Source organism: Macrobrachium rosenbergii, chromosome 14 (assembly GCF_040412425.1).
Source record: "Macrobrachium rosenbergii isolate ZJJX-2024 chromosome 14, ASM4041242v1, whole genome shotgun sequence".
In the NCBI taxonomy this organism is placed as follows: Eukaryota; Metazoa; Arthropoda; class Malacostraca; order Decapoda; family Palaemonidae; genus Macrobrachium; species Macrobrachium rosenbergii.
In genome coordinates, this window is record NC_089754.1 from 54410276 (window position 1) to 54428303 (window position 18028).

The following is an 18028-nucleotide window of genomic DNA, read 5'->3' on the forward strand; positions in this document are numbered from 1 at the left end:
TTAGATTAAGAATTCAAGTTGTCCAAAAGATGTATTAGAACATGTTAATATAAAACTGTTGCTAAAAAGTAATGAACAGTATTATTAACTGCTCACTTTAAAGAAACATGCGGTGTTGTGTAAGGAAGTTAGATTTGATTCCATTTGTTTTGAGAATGCTTATAATAATAGTATTCATTTCATCTTAGCCTGTGAAGATGAACTTCCTTTCATGCTAAGGAGCACCATCTCACTCACCAGCACATTGCTCTATGTTTTACACGATGCAAAAGCACGAAATCACCTTTGTGAGTCTTAATAAAGACGAAACAAAACACCACAGCACTGCAGTTCACACTTGACTACATACTAAGAGCTGATCGTTTTCAGATTTACAGTTCAGGAGTACTGTATTGTAAGTGGCACCTCTGATGGCCACCTTTGCTGCTGTTGTGGGTGCACATTAATTGAAATTATGGAATATGAGTAAGGCACCTATTAATGAATTTTAATTATTTTGATGTAACTTCCTGCAATTCAGACTTTTTAGTTGAAAAGTCGGTGTACTCATCAACTATTAAGGGTATTTATAACTACAGTATGGGCAATTATTTACCTTAATAACTAGCCATGGTTGCTACAGCATACTAGACTTATTAAATGAAACGCGTTGTCTTTTAGACCGTAAATCTTCAAGATTTGTACTGAATTCTGTTTTGTTTTTTATTTTTGTATACATCTGTGCAGGTAAAGTCAACAGTTCTATGTGACACTGGATTTCGTTACAGATAGATTTTAGATCGTTGCTTATAATTTTTTTTTCTGTACAACAAATAGATATCTTATTTTGCCTATACCATAACATCCATTAACTCGAAGAATTGATTAATGAATTCTCATTTATTAATATAGGGAGTGGTTATTATCTGATGATCTGTGTGAGACTCCTTGGACACCGAAGGAAGTTTTCTCTAGTTACAGTATCTGTCTGATGTACCATGTTTTTGTATTTGTCTTGTGTTGGTTGTTACATTTAAGAATACTGTATAGTGTGTGTGTCTACTGTTTATTCTATTTCCTTTTGTAGTTTATACGTTTATTTTGTTACCGTTGATGTACCAGGAAACTACTTCCCACTCTGGTATAAGGACAGTATCTTTTACTTGAGTGTTGCCGTATAGATATTTTGTTTGTACGTACAGTATATAGTATATCACTAATGTCGTACTGTTGGCGAGAATGTGCCTTATAAGAAGAAAAACAGCATTTGGCATAGTACTTTGAAGTTAAGAATCTAGCAAAAATAGAAGCTGTGGTGAAAATTTATGACTTCCAGTGAAAGAGAGATGCATTCTTGGTGTTTTCATTTCAAGGGAGGGGTTGTACTTTCATGTCCATTTCTTGGGTGGGAAAGTGCAAGACAAATATGAGAGTAAAACATTCTTATGATTATTCATTCTCTTTGGCCTCCTGAATGCAAGAGATTCTTGTTTTACGTGAACTGACTCTCACTTTTCATTTCTCGTGAGCAGGATGTACCGCGATGGTACATTTTAGGGAGAGTTGGTTTCACCTGACAGCTGTACCATTGTAAAAGCAGTGAAAGAGGAATGTAACAGAAGTACTGTAGGACAAGGCCCTAAAATCAAGGTAGACAAGCCCAAAGATGACAATTCTCAATCAAGATATGATTAATGCCAGCAAACTCAAGTAGAGTATGTTCATTAGGTTAAAAGCTCTCATGAAGATTAAAACCAACTCAGAAGACATTCATGTGAGCAGACACTTGACAGTTGGTTGACTCTTTTTTTTCTCAAGACTTCTGCTTTAGAATGATACTAAGTGGTTAATTCAGTGCTGCGAGACCCATTGAAAAGTCTTACATCCTCATGTTGTAACAAACTTTAACTTTGAATTATGTACTGTGAAGGGCTGAATGTGATCATCGAGACTGAGAATAGGTAGATTTTTTATTTATCCAGTTAATTCCTGGCATTGTATCCTCCTTTAGCGGTAAATTGGTTCTTACAGAAGATCAGGATTTATGCTAGGGCTTGCATCTTATTCAATTTGATCTTTACTAGCCACTGTCGTTTGTCTTAAAAGGAGCATTTTTGGATTCTCAGAAGAGGAATGTCTAATAAATAAGTAAAATTAGGAAAAAAAGATGAGGAATGGTTCAAGGTCATCTGTTCAGCCACCTCTGGTATGAGCCGTGTCTAAGACAAGTCCTTCCGTGACTTCATGGTTATGTGAAGGGACTTGGAAAAGAAAATGATGCTTAAAAAAAAAAAAGTGTTTAGTTGAAGGTTGCAGCTGGTACTGTTATTGATGATACAGTGTTACCAGTGCGCAGTGGTGTACTTGTGCAGTCTGCCCAGGACGGGTAATGTGTAGAATGAAGTGTATGTTAAATCATGGCTCGTAGACAGATGAGCTATTACATGTGATTATGTATTCAGATTATGAATTGGATGTCTACATTTTTGTATATATATATATGTGTATTGTGCTTTCTCATGGAAAGTTTATTCATGTGTGAGCCTTAATTTAATGGCTTTCTGGGAATCAAAGGCTGTTGATAATTGAAGTGAGGAGTCCCATTTAATAGTTGTCTTTGACTTTATACGTAATAATAAAATGTGGGTTTCAGAATGATGATTTTCTCTTCACTTCAAAATTCACTTAAAGTATTGATAGAGGTTGTTATGAATAGTTTCAGAAATCCATTTGACTTACTCCCTGTTTCTGTATTTTTTCTTTTCATCAGGACTTTCTCTTATGCGAGGGCTTCTATTAAAGGCCCAGAGAAATGGTAAATGTTTGCATTACAGCTTTGCAAGACTTGATAGCTTTTGTGGACGTTTATGTTTCATATTATGTATTATGGCTTTTATTTTGCCCCCCCGATGCAGCTCGTTGTTCTTCAAACCATCATGTTAACTGATTTGGTCCAGTGCTGTACATTTTTCTAAGATACGGAGAGTACAATAATCTTTAGATTGTGTCTCAATTCTGTGTGCTACTGTATGCCACTTATCAACAACTGAAATAACTTTTTTTTTTTTTTTTTTTAGTTGTTCATGCTAATACTGCCCTGTCATTGCAACTTTTTGCAGTATTCAGTGTTCACTTATGTATGGTATTTCTGTGTTTTACAGATTTGCAGTGTTCATTTTTACATATTTTCAAAGATGGAGATTAATGATGCCACACGAGTACATAATGTTTAATCTTTTTGTTATAAGAAGCTATAAGAAAGTAAACGAGTATTTCCTTATTCCTTTTGAGAGATTTGCACAGCTTATGTAAAGAAAAGTCTTGAAAAGTTGTCTCACCAAATGCAGTTCTTGAAATTTAGAAGCATTTCATGACTGCTGGATAGGTTTTGTTTTATAGTACTGGTGTTCCGTATATTGTGCAAGATGTACTGTTTTTGATGGCATATAAGACCCTACAAAAGGTAGTAGTATTATTAAGAAAACATTTTGTACATTTACATGTGATCATGTGATGTTATCAGAATATATAGCTACAGTATTGCAAAAAAAAAATTGGAAAAGCATACAACTAAGACAGTAGGAAATTTTTTTAATAATTCCGCTTAATTTACAAGAGAAAACAGAAGTAGCTTAGGTATAGCAGACATTTTTATAATGCTCCCCACCATCTCTCCAGTGAGTTATAAAATTGTGGGTTAAATGTTAGAAATTTCTTGAAAGTTTGTGTTTCAGAATAAGATTTTCATTAAATTAGAGTTAAGTTACATACATGTTTGTGTTGTATGTTACGTAAAGTCAGTGTGTGAACTTAGCCTGTAGGTTAGCCTGCGTGTGTATATGCACATGTGTGCATCACGTTAAGTAAATGATGCACTCTCTCTCTCTCTCTCTCTCTCTCTCTCTCTCTCTCTCTCTCTCTCTCTCTCTCTCTCTCTCTCTCTCTCTCTCTCTCTCTCTCTCTGGGTTATTCTCTATAAAAAATTGTTTAAAGAGAAAAATACCAAATTCATTTGAGAAAAAAAAAAGATTATTGAAAGGGGAGGGGAGGGGACATACAGTAATTGTCTCTCTTTGCCTAGTTCCAGTGTGTTTGTATCTGTACAATCTAATGCCCAGCGTGTGTGTGTGTGTGTGTGTACATACGTCTCTGCTGTATGGATTTAAGTACCTTTCATACCACTAGCTGAGCACAGGTTAGTGTTCCATTTAAAATGTTAGAACGTATTTAAAAATAAAACTGAAAGATAGGTTTTTTTCCAAGGGTACCAGTTATGAAAGATTTACCTATAGTATACCAATAAAAGTATTGATGGAGTTTGGCTCGGTACAAGCATTGGTAGTAAACAGTGCCCGGGAAAACATTAGCCTACCAGATAACCCAGTTTTGTATATTGACCCTGCTGTATATTCTGAGCCACTTTTTGGAAAAAAGTGGGTTGTATATGCCATGAAAATACAGTATATTCTTTATATGTAATTTTTGTTTGTGATAACAAGCATGTCTTCAGAACTTTCCTTACTGTCTTTTTTCCAGGAGAAATATGCAAGAGTAAATAATTGTATGTGAAGCATTAGTAATGTATTACAGTATTTGGTTCTGGGTACTCAGGGATGATCTAGAGATTTAGATCTTTGTGTCATCTTCATCATTAAGATAGAATTGTGTTTTAGTAGCATTCTCTCAACCTGGCATTGTGTTGTACAGTGGTATCATCTTTTAATGTGGATTTCTTAAAAGCATTACAGCACACCAGAATAAATTTTGTCGTTTTATTAATGGATCATGCAAATCAGACATACTGAATGTGTAGATATGTGTTGTTGATATCTGCATTAGTTTAAATCGGTTTGGGCCCCTTTTTTCCTAAATTTTTATTGTTGAATGTAGCAAATCTTATAAATCTTGTTTTTGTTTTTCTGCCAGGTATAATTCATAAAATGTTAGTAAAACTGTCATTGTATTTTATGCATGCTTAATGTTTCCCAAAGGTGAAATTAGCAGAGTGATAAAACTCAACAATAGATGAAAGAATTCTTTAGTCTTTCAGGTAAGATTTACTTGCCACCAAGAGGACCCTTTCATCTTGCATGGGTTCAAATGCCGTTCTCAGCTGAGTTGCTGCGTGTTAGATATAGTGCATATTTCTTTTAATTTTTCTTCACAATGTTTATTATTGGACAAGGTCATTATTGCAATTTCTCACAGTAATAGAATCATTTGCAGTAAATTGATTTGCAGTACAGTATTTTATTACAGATTGTCATCATCATGAACGTTATCGTGACAGATTTTCCTTTCGTGAGGATAGATACAAAGTGAGGCTAGTGTAAAGTGGGCTCATTCTGTGGCACCTCATGCCTGAATTCTTGTAGGGCTTAGGCCTTTTTCCATGATTTTCTTGGCCTTGCTGCTTCTATATCTTGTACATTACTGTAATTTCCTGACTAACTGCTCCTCTTCCCTTTCTATGACTTGTCCACACCATCTCATAATTTGAAATCTCAGTTTTGCAGAACTTCCTTATTTGTAGTATGATCTTCCCACTGCATTTTGTATATATATCTATTGAAAATCTCCTCCATTTTCATTGTCATTGCCAACTTTTTCCTGCATAGGTTATTTTTACTCTATTGTCCAGAGTTTATTGAAAAAAAATTGATATACTGTACCAGTAAATGAAATAAGAGAAGGATAAGCCTGGTTCTTGTACAAGTTGCCCACGCGTATTTTGTATTGTTTTTCTTTAGACACTACAATAATATGTTTAAGACAGGCTATAGACTATCTGTATCTGCAGATAATGATCTGCTTAACAGTTACTTCCTATTCCATGCTATTGGTGAGGCATAATGGTTGTGGCGTGCTTCAGACCCATGGTTTTTATCTTGCCATATGATGAAATGGTCTTCGGAGAATTATCACTGACGCTGCTGTATTTTAGGCAGAAATCACGGTACTGTACAGTAAACCTATTCGCATTCTCACGATTCGCGGACTCATGTATTTGCGGATTTCTCTGTGGAACGTATCTACCCATTATTTGCGGAAAATTCGCCCATTCGCGGTATTTGTCACTGAGAAATATTCACTAATTACTGTATTTTCATATCATTTTCATGACTAAATGCTTTTTTTTGTGATAAAACTATTAAAATAGTCAGGTATAAGCATTTTTAGAGGGTTTTTCTTATGTTTAAACTATCAAAATAGGCAGTTCTAAGTGTTTTTAGAGGGTTTTTAAGTATTCATGGATTTTAGCTATTCTTGGGGGGTGCAGTACGCATCCCCCGCGAATATGTGGGGTTTACTGTACAGTACTATTCCCTACCATAAACTTGCTAAATAGAATTGAGGTCTAAATTTGTATATTAAGCCTCAGAACTTATTTTTGTCAGAAATCTATCTTTTCATGTAAGAGGAGGCTAGCCATCCCTTTTTCCAATTTTGTTCACTACTGTAGTTATGTACCTTCTCCACCAGCAAAACAGGGCACCCTAAGTCGTAATGGGTTAAAAGGTTAACGTAACTGCTCTACCCAGGTACTAGGTGGCCTTCAGCTTCTGGATTCCATTCTCTCTCTTGCCAGTAGACCACCATTGGACAGTGTCTTTTATTCTTCGTCTTCTTTTCAGCCTAATACACAGTTGGGGTAACTTTTTGTAATGAGCCTTTTCCAGAATAGGATTTGGACCGTTTCCTTTCTTCCTAAAGTAGCAAATTAACATTTGTGACAAAAATTTGGTGTCTTGTAGCTTGCAGTTTGTATGTCTTCTTTAATTATATGTGTTAAGTTATTCTTTTATAAGTAAAGCATGTTACGTTGTTAAGCATTGTTGTTTCGGTGTCGTCATGTCTAATATGCTGGCATGTGAGCTTTGTAAATACAGTATTACAGTACTTTATCTGTATATTTAAACTGTACTGTATACAGCATTTATTTAGTCTAAAGTATTCATAAGAAATAAATATTTAACTGAAGCTTTTAGTACTCCTTTACACTAGGATTGGATTTTCATTATGTAAAATACTTTATGCTGGTGCTTAAATCGAAGCTTTAAAATTATTGTTAACTAATGATTATTTAGACTTTTATCAAATATAATCTCAAGATGTAAATTCCTGTTCTAAATAGGAAGGCAAAATATTTTCGCTTCATTGCTTATATATCAATTTATAACTTACTTTGGTAACTGATGTAAGCAAATCTTGAGGGGTCTTTATGAAATTTTCCTGACATCTTTATTTAATTTTAGCAGTTAAGCTGTAAATGATGATATCTTGTGACACTTATTAGTTAAATTACCAATGTAAGATTACTGTTAGTTGGCAGTGCCAACTAACAGTAGGCACATGAGACATAGGGCCTAATGAATGAGGCATTGGTGATCAGGGAAAAATAAAACAAATCCTTTTACAGTATTCCCTTTTGCTGTAGGTTCTTTTCCTATTTTCTACAGGACATAATTAAATTGTTACCAAGGTCCTTTATCAGTTTATTTGTTATGTAATCCAATTAGTTAGCTGGGCTTCTTGTAAACAAAGATCTTTTTATGCACTGTGCAAGAGAAGCTGATCAGATCCGTTTTCTTAGCCATTTTTTTGTTCTCAGCTTAATTCTTGGTAAACATCACAGAATTGTCTGCTATTAGAAAATATGCTGTCAAATGGGTCTCTAAATCTTGCAATGCCTTAGGCCTGCAAATCTGTTTCTTGGCTCAGAGTTGATATTTGTACACTTCTTGTGATTTCCATTGTGTAACTGTGTTCATAAGTATGGAATGTACACTAGAGACACAGTTGATATACATTAATTTACGAGAGCCATAGTTTGCTGGTTAAAAGGGGAGTATTTAACTTAATTCCATATTTTTAAGAGAAGTGATAACTATTTTACATAGTGTATTATGTTTTCGTTAACTAAAATAACTGTAACTAAGAAATCTTTGATCTTAATTAGAATGAATTCACTCCCTGGAAGCTAACGATACCAGTGGTTGTGTTACCAGTTAATGTGCCTGTCTTTTATGATGACAATTTTTTATTCAAATTCCATTATTTCTTTTTAGTCTATTCTTTTATAAATAAGTTGTGTTAAATAATGTATTGACTGATAATGAAGGGTTTTTTGGTGGTTGAATGTAAAACGGCATATCTATTTTGACAATCATTACGAAAGCCCCTCTATGTCTATTTTCAAGAAGCTATTTTGTAACAAACCTAGACACTAATAATTTTTTTATCTACAGTACTTTGTCATTTTTGCATTAGTGTACAGTGAGACACAAGGAAAGACTTATCATACAAGTAATTTTTCAAAGAAGGAAAAGATTGTTTTCATACAAACCCATAATTTATAAGTAGGCCATTTGTTGGTAAAAAACAAACTAGATATCTCAGTCCTTATACAGAAAGAAAACGCAAGTCATTCGGTAAGTCTGTATATATGTGTTAGATCCCATCATCATTGCACTTAACTGGTTCACTCTTCATATTATCTGGCCAGTTAGCTGCAGGAAGTTAGCGGGGTTAAAAAGTGGCAACTCATTTTTGTGTGCATTGAGTTTGTATAAAGAAATTAATTTATTTAACACTACTGTAAACCCTTTACCAGCTATTGCTCCAATCTCACTTTAGGTGGGAAGGAATTAGATGACAAAGTGGCTGTTTGAGAATTGTAGTGGCCTTGTGAGAGCTCCTTGGACTGATATAAGCAGCCGAACTGATAGCTTTAAGAACATAAACCTTAATAATGAAAGTCGCCTACAAGAGGTTTCTAATTGTATACTCCTGAATTACTAAGTCCACCTACCACTTTGGTAGGTGGACTCCTTACTGCCACAGAGCCACAGAGTACCCTATGAGTGATTAAAATAGTAAAGAATGATAGTCACCCATCATGGAAGATGTAGTGGCAGATATCCCCAAAAAGTCTTCATCTTGGAGGGTGACAAAATGGTTAAATGAAAGGACTGTGGTGATGATAATAAGTCTACAGAAGTCTGAATCTCAGCCGAAGGGGCCACCTTTCCCACAGCTACAGGGCCAGGTGAACATTAATTATCTCATCCATGTAGCTGCCATTAAAACTGAACTGGAAGATAATGCATAAGAATATACAGAAGTAGAAAGGTCAGTGATCTCTTGGACAAGCACTTTCATTTGCTCTGCTTTGCTCTTAAAATTATTACTGTACCCTCAAGATAACTCTTTTGAGTCAGTGCAAAATATTTCTTGTTATATCTGTTTATAGGAATGCTCTGTAGAATGGAGCATCCTGAATTTACCTCTCCTGTTGGAGCCCTTGGTTCTGTGCATGTATTGCCAAGTTGTTGTGAAAGGACGAAGAAGGTTCTGTTCATCTTTCGTATGGGATGAGAGAAGTGAAATGTCAAAGTGTGCAGTTGTTTGCTCCTGACTACCCATGGTTTATCGTCACAACAAAATCAGTTGCAAATATCAGTCTGAAAATTTATGGGATTCCACATGAACTATTTACTGTTTACTATTAGACGAACATATGAACAGTGAGCAAGTTACCATATTTGATGGCATGTAAAACTCCCTTTTCCCCCAAAAATTACTTAAAATATACACTGGAGACTTATCTGTAAAGTTGAGGTGTGTGGTATGCTAATATTTATCTAGATGCCATATACAATCACTACTTTTAACTAGCCAAACTCCATAATACTGTAATATTATTGGGATATACGTAAATACTATAATTATTAATATTACTTTTGTTATTAATATTATCATTACAGTAAAATCCCTCACAAGCAGCACCTTTGGGACAAAAATGTTGCTGCTTATTTGAATTTGGCTATTAAATGAAAGAAATAATTCTAAAATGCCATACATCCTGAACTGTCAATTCCTCATTCATTATCAATAAACAATATATATATTTTGCAATTTTATCTTGAAATAATTCATAACATCTTAAACTGAACAATATTTATAGAGAGAGAGAGAAAGAGAGAGAGATACATAAGTAGAAAGTTGACTTAATGTGATGCATACATGTATGTATACATAGCAGGCTAGCATGTGCTAGGCTTACTAGTCAAGTTTATGCAACAAAAACATAATCTTGTCTTTAACTGTATTCTATGAAACTTACTGCAGTCTAATCCTAGTACACAAACTTTTAAGTAATTTTGTATATTTAACCTACAATTTTGTTATTTGCTTTAATTTTGTTAGCAAATTGAAGCACTCAAATTCATTGTCACCACTGAAGTTATCCATCAGAAGCAGAGATGGATGGGAGTCTTACAAAATATATTCTGCTAAGTCTATGCTGCTTTTATTTTCTCTTGTAAATAACTGTAGACTTATTATTAAATCAATTTTTCCTGCTGTACTAGTTGCGTGCTTTGTACAAGTTTTTTCTGCTATACTGTAGATATATACAGTATTTCAAGAACATAAATGCTTACATGTAAACACATATTTTTTCTTAATAGTCCCTTCTGAAATTGAGGGCCGTATTATATTCATAGGGTTTGTATAAGTCATCAAGTACGGTAACTTCCGAGGCCATGGGGATCTGTACAGGCATGCTGCATACGCAGGGCTAATGGTGTACCGCTCTTTTCTTCCTGTATAGGGCTGAGGTTTCTTGAAATTTCGTTTACCACAAAATGGGCTAATTATAAGTACTGCAATGGGTTTGTTGTGAAACAGTTTGTGATGAGAGTTTTGTACCTTCATGATATTACTTTTGAAATAAAACTTTTGCTTATTGGCAAGTTTTTCATATTAGTTTATTTAGTGCATGCAATTTTCCATTAGGAAAAATAGGAGTTTTTAACTAGTATCTTGTTAGTACTACTTTCATTTGTGAATTCTTTTTCTAAGCAGCTGTTTAGTTACAAGGTATCGCTGTGCTGGCTTTGAATCTCTAGGTAGTGAAGAAAGAAAAATTGACTGTAGTACAGTGTTTTTGAGTCCACGAAGAGTTTGTGAATGTTATACAGTATAGTAGGCATTAATGGCTATGCCATTCTACCTTCCTATTTTTTTGACAAAATACATATTGAAAATATTACAAAAAGAGCATTAAAATGTAACTTCGTCGTAGCTTAGATGTAAGATTTACATGAAACACTTTTTTTTTATGTGATTACAGATAGTACCCATACAAATGCCATAATCGGTGGGTGGCAAGACCATATAGAAGACCCAGGAACTGCAGTTGAGGATTTGCTGGATGACCCAGACAGCGTTGGGATCTTGTGGAATGATGATCCTGACTCTGGCCACCCATTCACCCGTGCAGCTTTGCAAGGCGATGTTGCCTCCCTCAAGGATCATGTTGCTCGTCAGACTTTTGATCCAAATTCGAAAAGAGCTCAGCATGCTCTGCTGGTGGCTTGTCGTGCTGGTGAGTGTTGTTAATTTTTTAAAAAGTTTATCCTGAATGGAGGTATCAAACTAGATGTTAATTATATGTATAGGTATGCCAAGTATGTTCATATCTTTTATAAGATATAACATTGTAACTGCTACTTCTTACTGAGATTTTCCAGTAAGAGAGTTATCTTTAAGACTGAGCCTAAGTTAGTGAAGTAAAAATATCAAATGTTTTTTATTTCACTGAATACTCAGTGCTCTGAATCTTGTCTCACTGCAGTTAGTGCAAGAATATAAATTTAATTTATATTTTGAAAACAACATGTAGAGTTTCAAAATCTGTGAAATAAAGAAAGAGAGGATGGGCCAAGCTGGTAAAAAGGCATTGTATGGACACTGAAGTCTGTAGAGAGTTATATCCGCTATGAAATGATTGGCTTCAAACTTGTTAAAAGAAACTTTAAATTTAAATCTTTTGTTTTTTTGAGTCTCATTTTTCATTTTCCATTAGTAGTTTTTTCATGCTAATAAATTTAATGGTTGTTTATAACCGTGAAATTTATGCTTTTTGTCAAATTTAATTGTACTGATGTAGATGATTAACCTTGTAAAATATTCATAAACTTCAAAAGAGTGTTGGTATGTAACTATTTCATAATTGTACTGTCCTGCTAAAATTGTTCCCTTTATGAATTTTGGTCTTATTTTTAGGTCACGTCGAGTTGGTGCAGGTGCTGCTGGAGGCTGGGGTTGATGTTCACTGCCGAGACTCCAAGTCTGGCTGGCAGCCCATTCATATTGCCACATGTGAGTTGTTATTAATTTAGTTCTGCAATCCTTTCATATGTATGAAAGCATTGTGTGCTGTAATGTGTCCGGAAAAAATGTAACCAAATGCATAATTTGTTTCTGAAACTTAATTATTTGGGGTGGACCTTACTTACTGTTAAAGATAACTTATATATCTCTGCACTGATAGGCAAGGGGATATAAGCTATCTTTAACAGTAGGTAAGTATCCAAGTAATATTTTATTTGTAAGTGTTCATCTTCAGTGTTTGCTGATAGGTAAATTATGTACCAATCCTCACTTTATTATGGGCAGGAAACCACTGTTTCTTCTACTGTTTTGTTGTAAGGAATAGAACTTGTCACTTAATGATTGCTATGTCTTGGAGCAGATAAAAGTTCTACTGCTGGACTTATAATGCAGATAGAGTATGTATGCCAACAATAGATTGGATTTTGGAGACACTGTAAACAGAGCCTGTAGAGTTGAATGTGATTGGAGGCTATAAAAAGAAAATTCAAGGATTAGGCATTATTTAAACATCTTTAAGTGATTACTGTATTGAGATAATGTTAAATTTTCATTTAAGTACTTAGCATTGTTTCCTCTCTTCTTGGCTGTTAGATCGAGACCATGTAGCAGTTGTGGAGGCGCTAGCTATGCATGGTGAATGGAGAAGAGGTGTTGCCCTTGTGAGATTCCGTGGCATTACCTGCAGCCTTCTACATCTGGCTGCAAACTTCGGATGTCTTGCTGTCCTTCGGTATCTTCTGTCACACACAGTTAGACTTGGGTTTGTATGGCTTATCACTTGTATTTTGCCTTTTAAAAATTACAACTTCTTGAGTCCCTCTGCTGAATTTTAAGATCATTTAGTATTGCAATTATAATGTCATTTTTGCCCGTAGTCATCTAAATGTTTTATAAACCATTATCAACCGAATATTTGGCCATTTTTTTTATGCTTTAACTCTCATTTGAAGTGGACAAACCATGCACCAGAGCATTTATTAAAGATGATTGTATTGGTAAGAAGTTTGTGTGTGAGATCTTCATAACTGGGGGAATCCTGTCCTTAGAGGTGGAAGTTTATTTCAGTTGCAGACGCGTGATTGTGCATTAATTATAATAATTTTCACCCTGAGGAGATAACCCAAATGAAGCACTATCAAACTTGCTGGGATGCAAGGTGTGCACCCTGTTCAGTAATTCGTAGGTGCTGTGTGCGACTTAGGTTCCAACTTTTTGTGTAGCCTTTGTCAGTCAGTTGAGTTGTGTCTTTTTCTTCCAATTCAGACTCTTGGGTGTGTTCCTGGTGTAAGGTAGAATTTAATTTTTGGACAGTTGTGAATGAGTAATTTATTTATTATACACATGATTTTGTGCTTCTTAATACTGTATTCACCTGGAAGGAGACATGTGACTAAAATGTTACCCCTTGAGTCATGGTAGCTAAGGAAGTTGGGTAAAACTTGCTAGTGATGCAAAGTGTGTAGCCTGACCAAGAGGGTAACTCCTCAGCGGGTAATAATTACTTAGGTCTCAGTTTCTTCAGTAACCTCTGTTACTCAATTGTTCAGGAAACTCGGGGGGGGTTAATTTCATTGATGGAAGTCGTGTCCACGAAATCTCTAACATTTTATTGCGTTTCAAATCAGGTTACATATAGAGGTCCGTGATGCTGCCCACTGGACTGCCCTTCACCATGCTGCTTTTGAAGGACGTATGCAAGCTGTCACTCTGCTCTTACAGGCCGGAGCTGACGTGAACACAGCCGATCCCCATGTAAGTCACTACTCAGTACGTATTTTACACAAGTTTTATGTTTTGAAACAGTTGAGATCCACTTAGTTATGTTACCACTCTGTGCAAGTTTTCATGTGCTTTTATACTGTTAATTCTATTATGTATTTGTAGAAATATTAGAATTATTTATTTTATTGTCTCTGGAATGTGAAAATTAATTTTGTGTGTCAGATAGACATTCAAGCAGTTTTTTCTATTTTTTATAGAAAAATGTGCTTGTTTCACAACAAACCAATCACTTATATACAGCCCGCATTCTGGTCTCAGAATGTCAAGACAGCTGCAGTTTTTGTCTCAGACTGAAGAGTTGTTGTCCTGTGTGCATGCACCAGGTAGTGAGTTATGTGCGAGCCATCTGCATCACTTTTCGTATGCCTGTGCCTTGTTAACAGGTGACTCACTGCTTGATTACCAAGAGCTTAAAACCAATTTCTTATTTTTCCCTCAACTTTTTTCATCCTGATTCCATTCTTTGTCATACTTTCCATCATTTATCCTTCATATTTATTTGTTTACCAATATCAGTGAGGTCTTTTTTGCTTTATCTGGTAGTTTTTTGCTTAGGCTTCTCCATGGTTGCCTACTTCTCGTGTGAAGTGACTACTTGTATGTAATCGTTATTGTATGGTGTAGGCAGTCCCCGGTTAATGGCGAGGGTTCCATTCCCGGCCGAGCGCCGCTAACTGAAAATCGGTGATAATAGCACTGATAAACCGCTTAGCAGTGCCGTTAACCGGATATCGGCACTGCTAACCGGAGATCAGCGCTGATTGACTGCTTACCAACGCTGGTAAACCACTTACCAGTGCCAATACACTGCCTTCGTCTCTTACCGACGCCAAGAATCCAGTTAACAGCATCGCTAAACAAGTGCTGTAAAACCGGATCGCCGTTAACCGATGCCACCTGTAAGTGGGGACTGCCTGTACTTTGTCTTTTTCTGAAAACAATACTACTTTGTTTTGTAGCAGTGTCTTTATATTTAAGATTCCTCTGTGTTTTTGTTGTCTGTTTACATTTTGAATTTGCAAATGAGGTTTAGTAAGAACAGTTAACCAGTTAATATAGGGAGTAATGCACTGGTTTAATTTTAATTCTAGTTTGCATTAATCATAAAATAGCCTTACTTCATACAAATGGATCCAGTCATACTGACTTGCAATATTTTTCAAAGAAACGTCCCTATGTGCATGCCTAGCTCTTGCTTCATTGGCCTGGAAAGTAACCCACCATCCAAAGTGCTGGGAAAGGAGGAGGGCACTGGAAGTTTATAATGAAAGGGATTGTATAGAAAGTCCTCTAATGTAAAAAATCGGTAGTTAAGACATTGTTTATTCATAAAAAGCCATTGATTATGAAATATCCTGAATTGCAATTAGGAGGAAGGGCAGTGTAGGAGAGCCATGGAAGAGGAAAGTGGACTGAGCTGCAAGAAATCCAATCCTTCACAACTTTGGGTACTGGAGTAGTAATGGACTAATCAAAATCGAAATCATGGAAGCTTGTGTAAGTAATGGAAATTTTGGAAAGGGAGAAATGGCCCTATGGAACGAGGCTTTTGTCGTGGAGAGTCATGACTGGGTGTGCAGTGTAATGTGGAGAGGCAGCTGAAGCTGAAAAGAGGTGTTGGCTGCAGATTCTGTGACTATACCAGTCCATAAATAACCCAACCAGCTGGAAGTTTGGCTCACCTCTGCTGAGTGTGATGTCTCATATTCTGGCCGATGTGAAGATGAGGATGGTAGGGGTTTGAGCAAGGGATACAGTAAGCTAGTGGCTGCTTCCCATCTCTTTAACTTGAAAGTTCGTTGAATGTCTGACTTTCTGGAAGAAGAAATTTTGGAAATTCCATGTGAACCTGGGTATATTGGAGCTTCACATATGAGACTAACTAGTAATGCCACAGAAGTAGATGATTTTCTGCAGAAGCATCCAAAGCCATTGCTAGACTTTGTAGAGCTTAACAGTCAGTCTCAACCAAGCAAAATGGAATCACTTTTGTAGTTGATATGGTGGAGGGGGACTTACTGTACTCCAGTACCACTTCTCCTTTGGTAACAGATTTTCTGCTGTGTCTGAAATGCTTTAAGAAGTTGTTAGTTTCAGCCCTCCAGGCTACAGATTGTCTGCCTCACAAGTTTTTGAACTTAGTGGACTAGACATGGGATTGATATTTACTCTGAAAAGGATATTTCATGAAAATTAGTCAAAACAGGAGGAAAAATATGTAAATTTCTTGTCTTGTATCACACAAAATCATTGTAGTGAAATAACTTGTAATGATACGTGGCATTAGCTGCATTAATAGTAAGATAGAAGTTATTGCTGTGGAAGAGTCCTTAACTGAATTAAAAAAAAATTATTTTCCAGAGATTGAATTAACAGTTCTTATAAAATTGAATACTGTATTAATAAAGTGAAAGTAAGTTTGATGAGGAGGAAGGACATAGTACTGTACCCTCCTGGACACAGACCAAGCAGAGTATGATGATTGAAGTGCAAAGTGATTGAGGAGGGACTTATATTAATGGTGGTGTTTCACTCTGCCTTAAGCACTGCTTTGTGTCATCGTGAAGTTTTGAGAAGGGTTTGGCTTGTAAAGTACTACAGTACCATTTGTTTTATGTATGAAGATATTTATGTTATTGATTCCACAATAGGAATATTTTTTTTTTTATTAAAAGCATGCAGACATATTTTTTACTGTGGTGATGGTGTGATTTTGTGAGATATTCTTGTGTATTTTGTTGTAGAATTATCAATGTTTCCCTTTTATACTTACAAGGATTTTTTCTTTAAGGGTGTGACAGCGCTACATGTAGCAGCTTATCGTGATCATACTTCCATTGTTCGTTTGTTGTTGTCAAGAGGAGCTAACCCTAAGATGATAGTAAAGTCTCCATCCTCTGGTGTGTATTATTTGTATTAGCTGTGTGTTCTCTATGATATCATTTTGTCTAGATGTAGAATATTTCATAGTAAAGACTGTTTGATATTGGGAAATGATTTTGAGATATGCATATGTTTGTTTTCCTGTCTGTGGCTGACAAGTTATAGCTTAGTTCAGGTGAATCAAAGAAACACCGTCCAAGTCAAGTTGCTGCTGAGGTGTCAAACATGATGGGTTCAGGGATGGGGTTTCGCACATCATCTCTTGATAGACTTTTTCTTCGCCGCCAAAGGTGGAGTCCTGCTAAGCCTCAGGGCAGTATGTCAGAATTGACTGGCAATCAAGATACTGGTACTATAAAAACTAATAAATACTCTGAAAAACCTGTGTCATGTGAAAATATCTGTGGAGAAAGCCTGAAAAGATGGCCACCATCAAAACCTAGTGAGTTGGGTGTAACCAGATCCCTCCCACTTACCGGTAGTGTGCGGACATCCAAACCTGATGAGTCTTCTCTTCGTAAATCCCATGGAAAGTTAAGATGTTGTGGAAGTATTTCACTGGAAGATAACTTGGTTTTGGCTAGTAAACTCTGGTTTGTTTTGTGTGGTTTTCTAAGGTAAAGCTTTCATTTATATTAATGATTTTATTTTTTACAGCTTAGAAAGAAAATTTTCCAACTCCAAAATGTAAAAGTTACTGAAATTTAAAACTACCTAATGTTTCACATTGCTGTTAGTACCCATGAGCATTTCCATTCCTCAGAGGAGTAGCTGCTCTACATTTTACAAGACAAACCTCTGCTTATTGCTTGAAACAAAGTGTACGACCATGAAATACTTCATATCTGTAGTCTTTCATAGAAATCACTAACATTCAGAATTCACATTTGTTTCTGAAGAAAATACTAACTAAATAAGTTACATAGTATAATTAGCTAGTAGTTGTTTGCATAATTAGTAAATTTCCATTGTCTGGATACTGCAGTTAAGGAATTTTTTGCAAACCCTCAACCTTTGCATGGAGATGTTCATGATTTTGCCAGGCTGTTTTGGTTAGAGGGGCAATTTCAGTGTATAGTTTATCTCTGAAATAGTGTTTTGAGAGTAACAAAATTAAAGACTAAATTTTTCTTGCATTGTAGCCTTTTAAATGAATGTAATTATATTTTAAGATTAACTAACGGATACTTTTGAAGTTGAT

The 18028-nt window shown here is 35.6% G+C and overlaps 1 protein-coding gene across 7 annotated transcripts in view; it reads left to right on the plus strand.

Annotated features, from left to right (window-relative positions):
- LOC136846157 (uncharacterized) overlaps positions 1-18028 on the plus strand; it is a 72681-nt gene that overhangs the window by 10224 nt on the left and 44429 nt on the right. For 3 of the 7 annotated variants that reach the window (XM_067116926.1, XM_067116932.1, XM_067116928.1), the window contains exons 3-8: positions 2750-2794; positions 11117-11371; positions 12052-12147; positions 12754-12922; positions 13788-13929; positions 16736-16844. In XM_067116926.1, coding sequence (XP_066973027.1) covers positions 2750-2794; positions 11117-11371; positions 12052-12147; positions 12754-12922; positions 13788-13929; positions 16736-16844 — 816 coding nt within the window. The remainder of the gene's footprint in view (positions 1-2749; positions 2795-11116; positions 11372-12051; positions 12148-12753; positions 12923-13787; positions 13930-16735; positions 16845-18028) is intronic. The other 4 variants (XM_067116929.1, XM_067116933.1, XM_067116930.1 and 1 more) reach the window with 3 other exon arrangements.